The following is a 14,277-nucleotide window of genomic DNA, read 5'->3' on the forward strand; positions in this document are numbered from 1 at the left end:
TGGCTTTGTTTTCTGCTGTTCTTGGAATAGGAACTGCTGTTCTGATCCCCCCAAAACTGCATTGAGGCTCTCACTCACCCCTGCCTGCCGGGCCAGCGCCTTCCACTGAGTCCGTTTATTTGTAGTGTCATGGCCGCTGCTTTCACTGGAGTCCTGGGCACCCTGGCTTCTGTCCTCAGAGCTGGGTTTGATCCTAGCAACCATCCCTCCCTCTCTTTGCCCGGCAATGCCTTTGGCATGTGTCTGAGCAGCCAAGTGGCCACTCATAGGAGAAGGCTCCCTGGTCACGTTGCTCCTGCTGCCGTCTTGTTCCAAGGTGCGGAGGGGACACTGTCGGTCTGTCCAGGTCAAGGTCCCTTTCTTTTACCATGACGGGGGCTGGGGGCAGACAGCGGGGACTTTTTTTTTTTTTTTTAAAGGAAAACTACATGTACATAGGAGAGTTTGATTACCATTAGACTTGTATGTAGGACTTTAAAAAAATGGCCTTAATAAAATTACAAGCAACCCGCCTGGATGCGGTTTTCAAAAGAAGGCATTGAGGACCACGCTAGGAAACCTCATTCCCCATCCGTCCAGCCTCTGGCGGGTGCCACTGCTTGTCCTCTGGTCTTTGGTGTAGACAGACAGGAGAGGAGGGATGCCCACCTCGGGGCATCCCAGGCCCATGGCCCATTTTCAGCATCCTGAAGCCAGATTCACAGTGACATTGTGTTAACGTGACGACCTTGGTCCATTATGGAGTTCTTTTTCCAATGAGAACCTGGTGGACCGAGGTCCGAGCTTGCCAGGGAAAGGGGCCCACGCGAGTCCCCGGGGCCCAGCCAGGAGCCAGCAGCCAGGCGTCCCTGTGTTCCAGAAGGATTCATGCCCCTCCTGGACCTGGGCGGGCCTCCCAGGGGGTCTGTATCATGGGCTTTGGTGTGTGCGTACGTGTGGTTTTTTTAAATATCACTACTACATATTCGTGAATTGCCAAGACTTTCTGAAACAAGACAGCTTAAGGGAATCAGCCTTTTGCTTTGTGATGTGAAAATACTGTGATTTGACGAGCCGCTTCCTGAGGGGCAGGCCCACGTGGGGAGGCTGCGGCGTGTACATAGACCCGCCGTCTGTGTCCTTGGTCAGGCCCGGATGCTTGGTCTACGCTGGGTTAGAGGCTGCTTTCCCCATGCACCCATGTGCTCATGGCTTCTGCAGACCCTCTGCTGGGCACATCGGTCCCCTACGGCGAAGTTCAGCCAGGGCTTTCCCTCCTGAGAGCATGGCGTCCCCACCTTCCTGTTTCGCCAGCGTCACTCCCCAGGGTGGCAAGTCTTGCAGGCAGAGGGTGTAGCCCAAGTTCAGCCTCTCTCTGTGTCCTCCAGAGAAGAGGGTTCTTTGCCCCCATCAGGGCCCTGCTTGTGGGTTTTCGGCTCTGGGGAGGAGAGTGTTGGCATCAGTGTTTTTGGCCTGATTTCTTCAGGGGGCCAAGCTCCCGGGAGGACCCCTAGCCAGGAGGGCCCCCCATGTCCATCCATCCTTCCTGCTGGGGCTTGGATGTCAGGCTTGGGGGCTGTGAGCTGGGACCTCGCCTGAGCCCGGTCAGGTGGGACAGGAGCCTGCCAGAGGCCCATGGGGGTCCAGGCCGGGTGGCTTCTATTTTATTTTTTTAGAGATGGGGTCTTGCTGTGTTGCCCAGGCTGGTCTCGGACTCCTGGGCTCAAGCAGTCCTCCCTCCTCAGCCTCCCAAAGTTCTGGGGCTACAGGTGTGAGCCACTTCTGCCCAGCATCCCAGGCCTGAACAGCCTTGGCAGGACCCGTACCTAGAGGGGCCTCTGGTGCCTCCCTTAGGTGGGCCTTGAGCTGGTTTTTAACCAAACATCCTTCCAAACTCGGGCTGTGACCTGCTTCCTGAGGTTTCTGTATTTCCAAGGAGCCCTCCGACCAGGGAGAGGCTGGCGGAGTAAGGTCCAGCGGGATTCGGGGGTCCTCTGTCACCTTGCCCTGAAAACAGCAGCTCCCATCACCTTCAGTGGGTCCCAATGGAGCCGTCTCAGAGGCCGAGGGGCCCTCCGTGTGGGGGTGGGATGCAAGGGCTCTCAGAGCAAGGGCCACAAAGCCGATGGCACAGATGTGCCCCTGGGCCTGGCCCGTCACCCTGCATGTGGTGCCCTGGGCCAGGGCGTGCAGGCGCCAGAGCCTTCCCTACACAGCCTAAGAGCAGGGGCAAGACTCGGCCCTTCACTCACCCTGGGAGGCCTGCCTGGGCTACATGGACACCTGGGTCTCTTTCTACCCCCATTCACCATGGACCAGGGGCCTCCATTTCCTGGGGGGTCTTGCGGCATGTGATTTGGGGGTCCCTGGGACATTCCCCAGCCAGCTCCACCTGAGCCAAGTGTCCTGTTCCCTGTGGCCCTTGGCCTTCCAGGGTCCTGGCCAGGCAGGGGTCAGGCACCCCATACTCTTCCGTGTGGCACAGGTGTCCACCCATCCCCACTGGCCACAGACACCATTCTCCCCCTGGGAGTAGGAGGTGGAGTAAGTTGTACCCCCAGGCCTGGGTGCTGGGGAGTTCCTGAGGGCATGGGTGGGGCAGGAGCGAGTGCCTCGTGATCCCAGCCTCAGTTTCTCTCCTGTCACTTTCTCAGATCTGCAGGTCTCAGGGCCCCGGGCTCCTCCTGGACAGGATGGGGGGCAGAGGCTGGGCCTTGGGGTGGTGCTGGCTCTGATGATTCCAGAGGCTGTATCCACCTTCTGGGCACCTGGCCAGCACCCCACCCCCAGGAGCCAGGGACAGGTGGCATGTGCTGGGGTCAGGGGATGGCCCCCATCTCAAAGTGTTCTGGAATTTGGGGGCAACCCTTGCCCAGCCCAGCCATCAAGCACTTCTGACCTCCTGCCCACCAGGAGGGGACTTAGCCATGGCCTTGGCCAGCAGGCCTGGGGAGGGAGGGCTTTGGCAGCCAAAGTCCACTGGCCCTGCCGTGCCTCTGAGTAGGAAACTGTCCCCTAGGGGCTGGGTGGCCCCACTGATATATGCAAACCCGCCGGTCCGAGCCCTGTACCTGCCTGTGCCCGTCTGTGCCCAGGCTGGCTCTCCCCCAACCCCAGCATGTATACTCTGCCACGGACGTCCCGTGGGCCATGATTGTGGGCGGCCACGGCGGGCGGGGGCAGGCGGCTCAGGGCACACTCGGCCGTCCCTGCCCCATCCTCTGGCGCGGCCGCTTTTGTCTTTGTACCTTTGCATCCTTTGTAATGAAACGTAATAAAAATCCAACGTTTTCGTCACTGGCTTTTCCTCTTTTTTCTGAGCCCCTCCCTCCTCCCTCAGGGGTGACACATGGGCGTGGCAGGTGCACTGGCAGGTGCCTCAACCCTTCAGAACACACACACACACTCCCCCCAGACCAGGCAAGGGAAGGGGTCCCTAAAGCTGGGACGACTGCGAACCTGCCCCCCAGAATCCTGGGGCAGACACCGTATCAGGGGTCTCAGCTCTTCCATGGCTGGCATCCAGGCCTGTGACCATGAGGTGGTGGGTCGTGGAGGCGGACCCAGGGGCCTCCCCAAATCCCACATCACAGTTGGACAGTCCCTGGCAGGCCACTGGCACTCAGCAGCAGCTGCAGCACTGAGGCTTTGGTTTGGGGTTCCCTGGCCCGACCCCCCCTCAGAGGCCCGTCCCTACTGGCTCCATGCAGCAAAAACCACAGCCGCCACTCCCCGCACACACACTTTATTTTGTCCTCTCTGAGCCCTTCTCGCTTCCCCCTCAGGACGGCCACCCCTTGGAGCTGGGTGCAGAGCCCCCATCCAGCCGCGGTGAGGGTGGCTGTCATCCAGCGGGTCCTCACCCTGGGCCCTAGGCTCGCCGCAGCTGATGGGTCTCATAGTCCTCTGGGATGGTGTCTGCAGGGAGAGGGCGGGCAGGTGAGGGCTGAGAAGGCCGGCAGGGCCTGTGTGCAGACTCCCCACCCATGGCCCACTGGCCCTCGGCTCACCATTGCAGCGGTAACGCAGGTTGGCCCAGATGATGTTCTCCTGGGAGAAGCAGAAGACCCCCAGGCGGCCACCACGCATGGTTGTGTCCAAGACCACGTTGCTGTCGGCCACCAGCTCAGGGCCCTCATAGAATCGCACCCTGAGGGTCAGACATGGTGAGGGGTGGGGAACCTGGGCCGGGCCCTTCCCTCTCAGAGCTTCAGTGGCCAGCCCTGGAAGATGGGTACCCCTGACTGGGCTGCACTGGGAGCAAGTGAGGCCTCTGCCCTGGGCCTCAGTTTCCTGGTGAGGTGGACATCAAGGGCCCTGGACATAGTTGGTGCTAAACAGAGCACCTGGGCTTGCTAGCAGCATGGAATGGAGACTGAGAAACAGGGACTGAGTGAGGCCCCATTTCTAGCTGGATACACACTGTGTGCTGTGTCCTGGCCAGGGTCTCGCTCTGTCACCCAGGCTGGAGTGCAGTGGTGCAATTACTGCCGCCTTAACTCCAAGACTCAACTGACCTCAGCCTCCCTAGTAGCTGGGACCATGAGCACGTGCCACCACGCCTGGCTTTTTTTTTTTTTTTTTTTTTTTTGAGACAGAGTCTCACTTTTGTCACCCATGCTGGAGTGCAATGGCATGATCTCAGCTCACTGCAACTTTCGCCTCCCAGGTTCATGCAATTCTTCTGCCTCAGCCTCCTGAGTAGGCGGGATGACAGGCCCCCGCCACCACACCTGGCTAATTTTTGTATTTTTAGTAGAGACGGGGTTTCAACATGTTGGCCAGGCTGGTCTCAAACTCCGGACCTCAGGTGATCCACCTGCCTCGGCCTCCCAAAGTGCTGGGATTACAAGCATGAGCCACTGCGCCTGGCCTAATTTTTTCTTTTTTATAGAGACAGGGTCTTACTATGTTACCCAGGCTGGCCTCGAACTCCTGGGCTCAAGCGATCCTCCCATCTTGGCTTTCCAAAGTGATGGGGTTACAGGTGTGAGCCACCACGCCTGGACCAGCATAGGTTCATTCTAATTGCCCTGTATCTTTCCTATTGTACAGATAAGGGGACCAGGGTCACAGCCCCTGCCTGGCCAGGGCACTCCCACCTGGGCCTACATGTCCCCAGCCCAGCCCACAGCAGAGGGTGGAGTCCCCACCTGATGTAGCCCACTTGGGGCCGGTGCTGCAGGAACCAACGATAGGACTTCTTGTCCTTCCAACCCACGTTTCGCGGGTCCTTCCACAGCAGCCGCACCTGGGACTCTGTGTCTCCTGTATGCCACAGAGCGTTCCGCAGCTGTTCCCCGGGGCCTGTAGAAGACTTCACAGCCTGCCAATACCCAGGAAAGGTAGTCAGAGACCTCGCGGGCCACCAGAGCCCCCCTAGACACCTTCCTGGAGAGACAGTTGGGAGCAGCAGGTGGTGGGCGGCCAGGGGGGGTCTGGATGAGAGACCCACAAGGAAGCCTTCTTCAGGGGCCAAGTGGCAGCTTGTGGATAGGTCACAGGGGGCAGCAGCGGTCTGCAGGTTCATGAGAGGATTTGGGAGTCTGTGGACAGGTTCAGGGTTTGGGAGGATGGGGAGCTCTGCAGAAGGACTTGGAAACTAAGGAAAAGTTTAGGGCTCTGCGAGAGGGTTTAGGGTCCATAGGAAGACTGGGGGGCCCTGAGAATGTTTGAGAGCTTGTGCAAGGAACTGGGAGGATTTGGGGACTCCAGGAGCCCAGAGGAGGGCTGGGACAGCTCTGAGGTCCATAGTATGAGGCTGGGGGGCTCTAAGGGCTGTAAAGGGTTGTAGGGAGGGGCATGAGAGGGCATGAGGACCACAGAGGTCAGGCACGGACGGCCCTGGCACCTTGAGTTGGATGCCGGGCTCGGCCACAGCACGGAAGGGGTTCGCCTGCCAGTACGTTTGCTCCATCTGCTTCCACATGACCACGTAGAAGCTGGAGCTGTCCTGGTAGCCAAAGATGAAGCCCGCATAGTCGTCATCCGTGACCGTGTTCACATGGAACGTGCCCTCGAAGTCCACGCCATTGAAGGCAGTGTAACCTAGGGATGGGGAGAGAGCAGTGGCCTTTCCGAACGCCAGCCCCAGCCCCCGGAACCTGGCACCCAGAATCCAAACCTGCCCCCTGGGTCCCGATCTCCCTGCAGACCTGCACCATCCCCACTCGCGGAGCCCGGACTCAGCCACGCCCCCATCTACCATTGGCCACGCCCCTCCAGAGTCCAGCTCCACTCGGCCCCGCCCTTTCCGAGCCCGCCCCTCCTCTGGCCCCGCGCCTTCTCAGCCCAGGCCCGCCCATATAACCCCGCCCCTCTGGCCCCGCCCATTCACAGCCCGGGCCCGCCCCTTTTCTGGCCCCTTTCCCTGAGCCCGCTCCGTGCAGGATTGCGCTGCTCCCCGCTTCTCACCCACAGCCAGGCCTGGGTCGCTGTTCATTGTCTGCACGATCTCCCTTCCCTGATGGGGTCAAAGAAAGGAGGGCCTCAGGCTGGCCGTGACAGCCCTAGGCACCCCGTCCTCAGCATAGGCCTCACTGTGGGGGTTCTAGGGTCCCATCACCCCCCACGTGGACTCCGCTCCCACCTGGTTGAGCACCACCCAGTTGGGGTCAATCTGCGCGTCACCCTCCGGGTCCAGCACGACTGTCTGGAAGGCCCGGAAGTCGGTGAGGGTGACTTCAGCGTTCTCCGGACACACGTCGATCTTGTCTACCACCTTGTCTGCATCAAAGTCGTCCTGGCACACGTCGCCCACGCCGTCCCCTGAGAGGTGGGAGACCCCCTCGGTGGGCTCAGGTCAGGGCCCGCCCACCGTAGACCCTGCGTCCGGAGCCCCCACTGGCCCCGCCCCCACCGCAGGCCCCGCCCCCGCCGTACTGTCCACGTCCTCCTGGCCGGGGTTAGGCACCAGGCGGCAGTTGTCCCGACTGTCAGGGACTCCGTCATTGTCGTCGTCGTCGTCGCAGGCATCACCCTGGCCGTCGTGGTCTGAGTCCTCCTGGGCGCTGTTAGGCACCGTGGGACAGTTGTCCCGAGAGTCCTGATGTCCGTCTCCATCCCTAGAGTGGATAGGTGGGATCCAGAGACAATGAGCTCTCCAGAGCGTTTTGTCAAAGGCTACCCGGACACCCACCCCGGTGGCCTCCTTACTGGTCTTGATCGCTGTCGCAAGCATCTCCCACAAAGTCGTGGTCCACATCCGCCTGCGGGGGGCAGCATGCGGGGGTCCACAATCAGACAGAGGAAATCAGAAAGCCTCCCACCCAACCCAGCCGCACAGCCAAGGTCCTCCTGACCCCAAGGAAACCCCCACCCCAGGCTGCTCGGACCGGGAGGTCATTTCTCTGGCAGTGTGAAATGCTCTAAGCTGGGCTGTAGGCTGGGTAATCCAACTTGCAGTTCACCCAGAGGGCTTACCCAGCTGGAGTCTGGCCTGCCCTCACCTGATCCGGGTTGTTCTTCTGGGGACAGTTGTCACAGGCATCCCCTATACCATCGCCATCACTGTCCTTCTGGTCTGAGTTGGGTACCCTAGGGCAGTTGTCGGCCTGGTTGCGGATCCCTGCAAAAATCCATGGGACCAGAGCCCCAAGATTGGGACCAGGCCAGGATGACTTCATTAGGATGAGGCCAGCCTGAGGCTGGCCTGGAACAGAGTCCCAGCTTCATAGTAGCTTTTTTTTGGAGACGGTCTCATTGTGTCACCCAGGCTGGAGTGCAGTGGCATGATCTCAGCTCACTGCAACCTCCACCTCCTGGGTTCAAATGATTCTCCTGCCTCAGCCTCCCGAGTAGCTGGGATTACAGGTGTGCGCCACCACGCCCAGCAAATTTTTGTATTTTTAGTAGAGACGGAGTTTCACCATGTTGGTCAGGCTGGTCTCGAACTCCTGACCTTGTGATCCACCCGCCTCAGCTTCCCAAAGTTCTGGAATTATAGGCATGAGCCACCGCGTCCGGCCCACGGGAACTTTAACAATGGATGGTCCCATCCAAGGGAAGGCTAGTGAGGGGGACGGGCTCTCATTCCCAGGGTGGCTCAGCTGGGTGCCCGTGTGTGCCACCCTGAGCCCCTATGTCCCCATCTGTAAAGTTGTCACCTCCCAGGTCCTAAATCCCAGGCTCGAATCTCTGTCCACTTAATTCCTGCCTGCGGCATTTGACACAGGGACCACCTTCCCTTCCAAATATTCCTGCCTTTTTCCTGGCCTTGCAGCCCAGCTTGCATTTTTCTGGCGCCCCACCATGGTCTTTGGTCCAGGGCGCCCTAGTCCAGCTTACCCCATCCGGCTTCCAAAACCAGCCAAGCCCCGCCCCGGAGCCGAATCCCGCCCTTCGGTGCCCGCCGCCTCTCCTCTCCCCCCAACCCCCATCGAGCTCACGGTCGCCGTCGATGTCGTCGTCGCACGCATCGCCCCGGCCGTCCTGGTCTGTGTCCTTTTGGTCGTCGTTCTTCTGGGACCGGCAGTTGTCGCACGCATCGCCCCACTTGTCCTCGTCCGTGTTGCGCTGGTCTGGGTTCCGCACCAGCGGGCAGTTGTCCTGGATGACAGGGTGGGTTAAGGGTGAGATCAGGTCGAGAAGGAAAAGGTCACACTCCTCAGATTCCCAAATCTCCGAAGTCCGGTCTCCTCTGCAAGGAACCTTGCGCCCCTCCTAGACCACGGAGGCCACGCCCCCATCCAAGCCACGCCCCATCCCACTTCCCTAGGCCCGCTCACAGCTCTGCCTTTTCTTTTTTTTTTTTTCGAGACGGAGTCTTGCTCTGTCGCTAGGCTGGAGTGCAGTGGCGCGATCTCGGCTCACTGCAACCTCCGCCTCCCGGGTTCAAGCGATTCTCCTGTTCTCCTGCCTCAGCCTCCAGAGTAGCTGGGATTACAGGCGTGCACCACCGCGCCCCGCTAATTTTTGTATTTTTAGTAGAGAAGGGGTTTCACCATGTTGGCCAGGATGGTCTCCATCTCTTGACATCGTGATCCGCCCGCCTCGGCCTCCCAAAGTGTTGGGATTACAGGCGTGAGCCACCGCGCCGAGCCGTAGATCTACCTTTTCATTGGGGACCCCGTCCCCGTCGGCATCCGGATCGCAGGCGTCTCCGATGCCATCGCGGTCCACATCCTCCTGCCCTGAGTTGGGCACCGTCACGCAGTTGTCCTGGGGGCGGGCACAGAAGGTGTGAGGGGCGTGGTCATGAAGTCCCGCCCTCCCTCCTGCCCGGGCCCGCCACGCTCCGCCCCCACCCACCTTACGGCACTGGCGCTCCGGGCAGCGCAGCTTCTCGTCCGGGAAGCCGTCCAGGTCAGTGTCGCGACCACAGAGGATCCCGTTGCCGGCCCAGCCGACGGCACACTGCGGGAGAGTGTAAGTGGGTGCCCTGGAGTGGCCGCCCCCCAACCCCGCCTCACGCCCAGCCCGCCCGCACTCACCACGCACGACCGCGAGCCATCGCGCTCCAGGACGCAGTCTGCATGCTCGTGGCACTCGCTGGGCGAGCCGTCGGGGCAGAAGCGCTGTGCGCGCCGCTGGCAGCCGGACTCCTGGTCGCCCACGAAGCCGGGCTGGCACGGGCCGCACTGGAAGGAGCCCTGCGCCCGAGCCGCCGGAGGTCAGCTCAGGCCGCCCGCCACTTGCCCCACCTCCCGCGATCCTTTCTTCCTCCCCAGCGGGCCTTACCCGGGTGTTGATGCACACGGAGTTGGGGACGCAGTTATGTTGCCCGGTCTCACACTCGTTGATGTCCGTGCAAACCTAGGGGAGGGGAACTCAGAGGTCACCACCCCACGCAGACACTCCCGGACCTCCCACCTCCTCCACACTTCCTCCGCATCCTGCCTCTCCCCTCCATCCTACCCCAAACCGATCAGCCCTGGCGCAAGCGGACCCCTCCTCTCCCCACTCCTCCCGCTGGAAGGAGGCTGGAAGAGGAGTTTACTGGTAAACAAAATGGACGCCCCCTTCCCTTCTGCTGCAAAAATGGGGCCCCCACACCCCTCACCTGCTTGTTGGCCTTGGCGAAAGCCAGCCCCACGCCCTCGTGGGTGGGGCCGCTGTACCCCGGCGGGCAAGCCTCGCAGCGGAACCCCGGGCTGGTGTTGATACAGCGGACTCGGGGGAAGCAGGGGTGGGCGTTGCACTGGGGGAGGAGGGGCCACAGAGGGTCAGAGGGCTTCGAGCTGGGCCCTGGGGGCCGCACCTCGTAGTGTCTCGGATGTGGACAGTTCAAGGGCCATATGCCAGTGCTTGGAGCTCTTCGCCACGTGAGATGGAAGCAATTGTCGCAGGGGTCAGGCACGACTTTGCCTTGATGACGGCAAGGGCGCAACCGGGAGAGGAGAGGAGAGCGCCTCCAGCGGGCTGTTACCTCATGGGCGAGGGGAGGAAGGATGAGGGCGGGCATCCCCAGCAGAGGGGGGCAGGGGTCGTCGGGGCGTGCGTGCCTGGCGGTGGCGGGGGGGTCTGGGCGTGCGTTCCCTGGCTGTGGAAGGGTCGTTGGGACTGGCGATCCCCTGCGGCGAGGAGGGTAGCTGGGGCGGACCCTCCCTGGCGGTGAGGGAGTCGTCGGGGCGGGCGTCACTAGCTATGGAGGGGGTTGTGGTGGCGGGCGTCCCGGGTGGTGACGGGGATGGTCCTCGGGTTGGGCGTCCCCCCGCGGTAAGGAGGTAGTCTGGCTGTGCGCCCCCGGAGGTGAGAGGCTCTTCGGGGCGAGCACCCCCAGTGGAGGAAGGAGTCTCCCGGGCGGCGAGAGATTGGGGGGCGGTAGAGGGAGTCGTCAGGGCGGTGGAGTGTCGGGGCCAGCGCACCTCGTTGACGTCGGTGCAGTGCGAGCCGTTGCCCGTGAAGCCCGCGGGGCAGGGGCCGCAGCGCGCGCCGCTCTCCGTCTGGATGCAGGCCACGCCGGGGAAGCAGAAGCCGGGCGCGCAGTGGAGCAGGGGCCGCACGCTGGGTAGGCCGGTGCGTGCTGACTGCTGCATCCCTGCCGCGGGGGAGAGGGGGAGACGGGGCGGGGCTGATCGGTGGCTCGCCCGGGGGCAGAGCCTATCATGGCCACGCTCCGGGGCTGGAGGCTTCCCCTTCCCCCCCACCCCCGCCCGGGGCGGCCCGAAATCCTGCACTGTCCGCGATCCCGCCCCAGAGGCTGCGCGCTCTGACCTCAGGGTCTCCCCGGTCTCTCTCTGAGTCTCTGTCCCGCTTTTCTGCCCCGTGGCGTCTCTCACTTCCCCAAAACTATCGCACCGCCTCTGTCTTTTTGTCTCTGTTTCTACCTCCGCCATTCCCGTTAGTCTCTCCACCTATCCTTCAGCCTCCATCTCCTTCCGTCTCTTTTCCTCCCCAACTTTCCCTGGCTCTCTGTCTCTGTCTCTGTCTCTGTGTCTCTGTCTCCGGTCTCTTCTCTCTCCCGACCGCCCCGCCGCGCTCACCGCACGCGTCACACTCCATCACCGTGTTTTTCAGGAACGTGATCTCCCTGACCTGCGGGGTGGGGTGGAATCAGCAGGGTCCCAACCTCTCCTCGTCCCTCGGGTCTCCCCTCTCTCCACCCCGGGGTCCCTTTCCACAGCCTCTTTTCGCCGAGGACTCCCTACCCGCTGACCCCCTTCCCTCCCCATCTCCTCTCCACCTTCTCGGGTACTTCCTCTCTCCTCGCTGGGAACTGAGACCCCCTTCCGTTCCCTAGCACTCCCTGCCCCGCACCCGGGCCCCGCACCTGCTGCCGCAGCAGCTCCCGCACGTCCTGCAGCGCCGCGTTGGTTTCCTGCAGTTCCCGAAGCATCTGCGGGCCCACGTCTGAGCCTGCGGCGGCAGGGGACCTGGTGAGGCGTCATGGGGCCGGGGAACCCCACCACCAACTCCCACTGTCGCAGCGAACCCGGACCTCCGACGCCCCACTGCGCTCCTCTAGTCTTGGTCCCGCCACCTGCTTTCTGCGCCCGGCACGTCCCCTACGAACAGTCCGTGAGCCCCATACAGCCTGGATACCGGGCTTCTCACGGGTCCTACAGTCCGTTGTGGGGCCGTGGGCACGGCGCGGGTGCTAACGCGGCTTACCCAACGGGCTCTGGCCCTGTCCGGACGCGCCGAGGGCAGCCAGGGTGAGCAGAAGAACGCAGGCGGTGTCGGGGGCCATGGCGGTGGCGGGGAGCTAGCTGGGTGGCTGCTCGCCTTCTACCGCCCACGAGGCCCGCGGGGCCTATTTATCCCCAAGACACGGCCGGCCCCAGGGACGGCCCACCACAGCCCTGCCCAACGTCCAGCCTCAAGGTAAACAGATGGTGCTGGCCCCTGCCTTCAAGTCCCCGCCCGGAATGCCCCGCGAAGTCGCCCGCGGCTGAATCCGACATGGTGGGGAAACTGAGTCCCGGGGTCTGTGGAGAGAGCTGGTGGGGCAGGGAGTCAGGGGGTACTGCCCCCACTTTCATTCACTGTGCGTGTGCGTCTGTTTGTGTGTGTGTGTGATGGGGTGTGGCTATATCGCATCCTCTTGCTTCAGTCTCCCATGTAGCTGGGACTACAAGCGGGCACCACCAAGCCCAGCTAATTTATTTTTATTTTTATTTTTAGAGACCGGGTCTGGCTATGTCGTGCAGGCTAGTAGTCTCAAACTCCCGGCCTCAAGCGATACTCCCCACATAACTGGGATTACAAGATCCAGCCATAGCATTTAGCTCATTGATTGATTGATTGATTGATTGATTGATTGAGTGCTTGCTGTATGCCAAACCTGAGTTCCAGTTCCAAACAAGGCAGGCTCCATGGCCACGCTCTCAGCTCACACTTGGGGAAACAGAGTCACCAGTGTCTGAAAAAATAGGCCCACCCACTATGGATCAGACTGACTGGCCCTCCACTCCTCCTGAAGTGCTTCAAAACTGGGTAAATTGCCGGGTGCGGTGGCTCACACCTGTAATCCCAGCACTTTGGGAAGCCAAGGTGGGCAGATCACCTGAGGTCAGGAGTTCAAGACCAGCCTGGCTAACATGGTGAAACCCCATCTCTGCTAAAAGTACAAAAGTTACCTGGGCGTGGTGGCAGGCGCCTATAATCCTAGCTACTTGGGAGGCTGAGGCAGAGAATCGCTTGAACCTGGGAGGTGGAAGTTGCAGTGAGCCGAGATTGCGCCACTGCACTCCAGTCTCTATGCGATAAAGCCAGACTCTGTCTCAAAAAAAAACTGGGTAAATTATGCCTGTGCCTCAGTTTCCTCCCTTGCACAATGGAGGTAATAAGTTAATAATTATTAATTAATGATTAATAGTAATGATGATCATGATGATGAATGGAAAATAGGGGAGGGGCAGTTGAGACCGGGGACTCTCAATTTTCCTGCCTCTGTCCAAGGAGGCCGCTTCTGGCCCCAATGCTGGAGGGCTGCAAATGACTCCCCCCGACCCAACTCATTGCTGGTGTTCCCTCCCCTCCCCGTGGTCCCTTGGCTGGTGGAGCAGGGGACAGCTTTCAGGATCTTGCCCTACCCCCTGTCCAAGGGGACAGGCCCACTTGGTTTTCTAATCTGTGCAATGGGGTGTGAGGCCCCATCTGGGGGGGAGCAAGTTAAAGGGCTCTAGCAAGGGGAGGCCCGAGGGTGGAGGCCGGGGCTTCTGTTTGTCCAGGCTGTGCCATACCTTCCAAACTGTGCTCCAGCTGCTGTGGGAACAGCCTGTAATAAAAATAAAAGTTACCGCTAACTGGCCAGCCACACTCTGGAGCTACAAAACCCCTTAACCTCCTGGAATCAGTTAACCCTCTCCACTCCCACCTTCCAGTACTCACAGCCTCTATTCTATAGACAGGGAAACTGAGGCCCAGAGAGAAGAAGCGACTGGCCTAAGGCCACTGCCTTGGGCAGGGGTGAATCTAGACTCAGAGCCAGATACTTTCTGGGGAGCCTACAAAGAAGTCACCGAGGGCTTCCTGGAGGAGGTAGCAAGGAGACAGACATAAAAGAAAAGGAGGACTTGGATCAGCAGACGGAAAAGGTGAGGGCAGTTTTGGTGGAGGGAAGCGTGTGAAGCTTGGAGGTGGGGACATTTCCAGACACATTAATTATTCCACAAACATCAAGGACTATTGTGTGTCATGTCTCCTGTGCTGGGCAATGGGCACACAGGGTGAAGAAGCCAGACCCAGTCTCTCCTTCAAATGGGGAGCCCAGTGGGCTCATGGCTGTGATGGGACACACAGACAATGATAGGAGCCCCCAGGAAATTGATCTGTTTGAAAGGGGATGGGTCAGGGTGGGCTTCCAGAGGAGGAGGGACCACCAAGCTGAGGACCGGATGGTGAGGAGGACACAGC

At 60.9% G+C, this 14,277-nt stretch overlaps 1 protein-coding gene across 1 annotated transcript; it reads right to left on the bottom strand.

Annotated features, from left to right (window-relative positions):
• Positions 1-3,708: 3,708 nt before the first annotated feature.
• Positions 3,709-12,157, bottom strand: COMP (cartilage oligomeric matrix protein). The gene is made up of 19 exons (XM_024236658.3): positions 12,031-12,157; positions 11,690-11,775; positions 11,403-11,454; positions 10,785-10,957; positions 9,980-10,117; positions 9,658-9,732; positions 9,411-9,569; positions 9,229-9,333; positions 9,031-9,138; positions 8,367-8,526; positions 7,428-7,546; positions 7,135-7,187; positions 6,862-7,043; positions 6,569-6,747; positions 6,394-6,442; positions 5,831-6,027; positions 5,133-5,305; positions 3,990-4,129; positions 3,709-3,897 (listed from the first exon to the last, which is right to left on the bottom strand). Exons 1-19 carry the CDS (start codon positions 12,107-12,109, stop codon positions 3,851-3,853), a joined length of 2,274 nt encoding a protein of 757 aa, XP_024092426.2. The 5' UTR covers positions 12,110-12,157; the 3' UTR covers positions 3,709-3,850.
• Positions 12,158-14,277: the final 2,120 nt, after the last annotated feature.

Source organism: Pongo abelii, chromosome 20, assembly GCF_028885655.2.
Source record: "Pongo abelii isolate AG06213 chromosome 20, NHGRI_mPonAbe1-v2.0_pri, whole genome shotgun sequence".
NCBI lineage: Eukaryota > Metazoa > Chordata > Mammalia > Primates > Hominidae > Pongo > Pongo abelii.

Excerpts from the sequence above, each read along its gene's own strand:
- COMP (XM_024236658.3), bottom strand. The coding sequence starts at position 12,109 with ATGGCCCCCGACACCGCCTGCGTTCTTCTGCTCACCCTGGCTGCCCTC. Across the intron at positions 10,958-11,402 it reads GATGGAGTGTGACGCGTGCG|GGATGCAGCAGTCAGCACGC; the intron begins GTGAGCGCGGCG and ends CCCCCGCGGCAG. Across the intron at positions 6,748-6,861 it reads CGGCCAGGAGGACGTGGACA|GGGACGGCGTGGGCGACGTG; the intron begins GTACGGCGGGGG and ends CCCACCTCTCAG.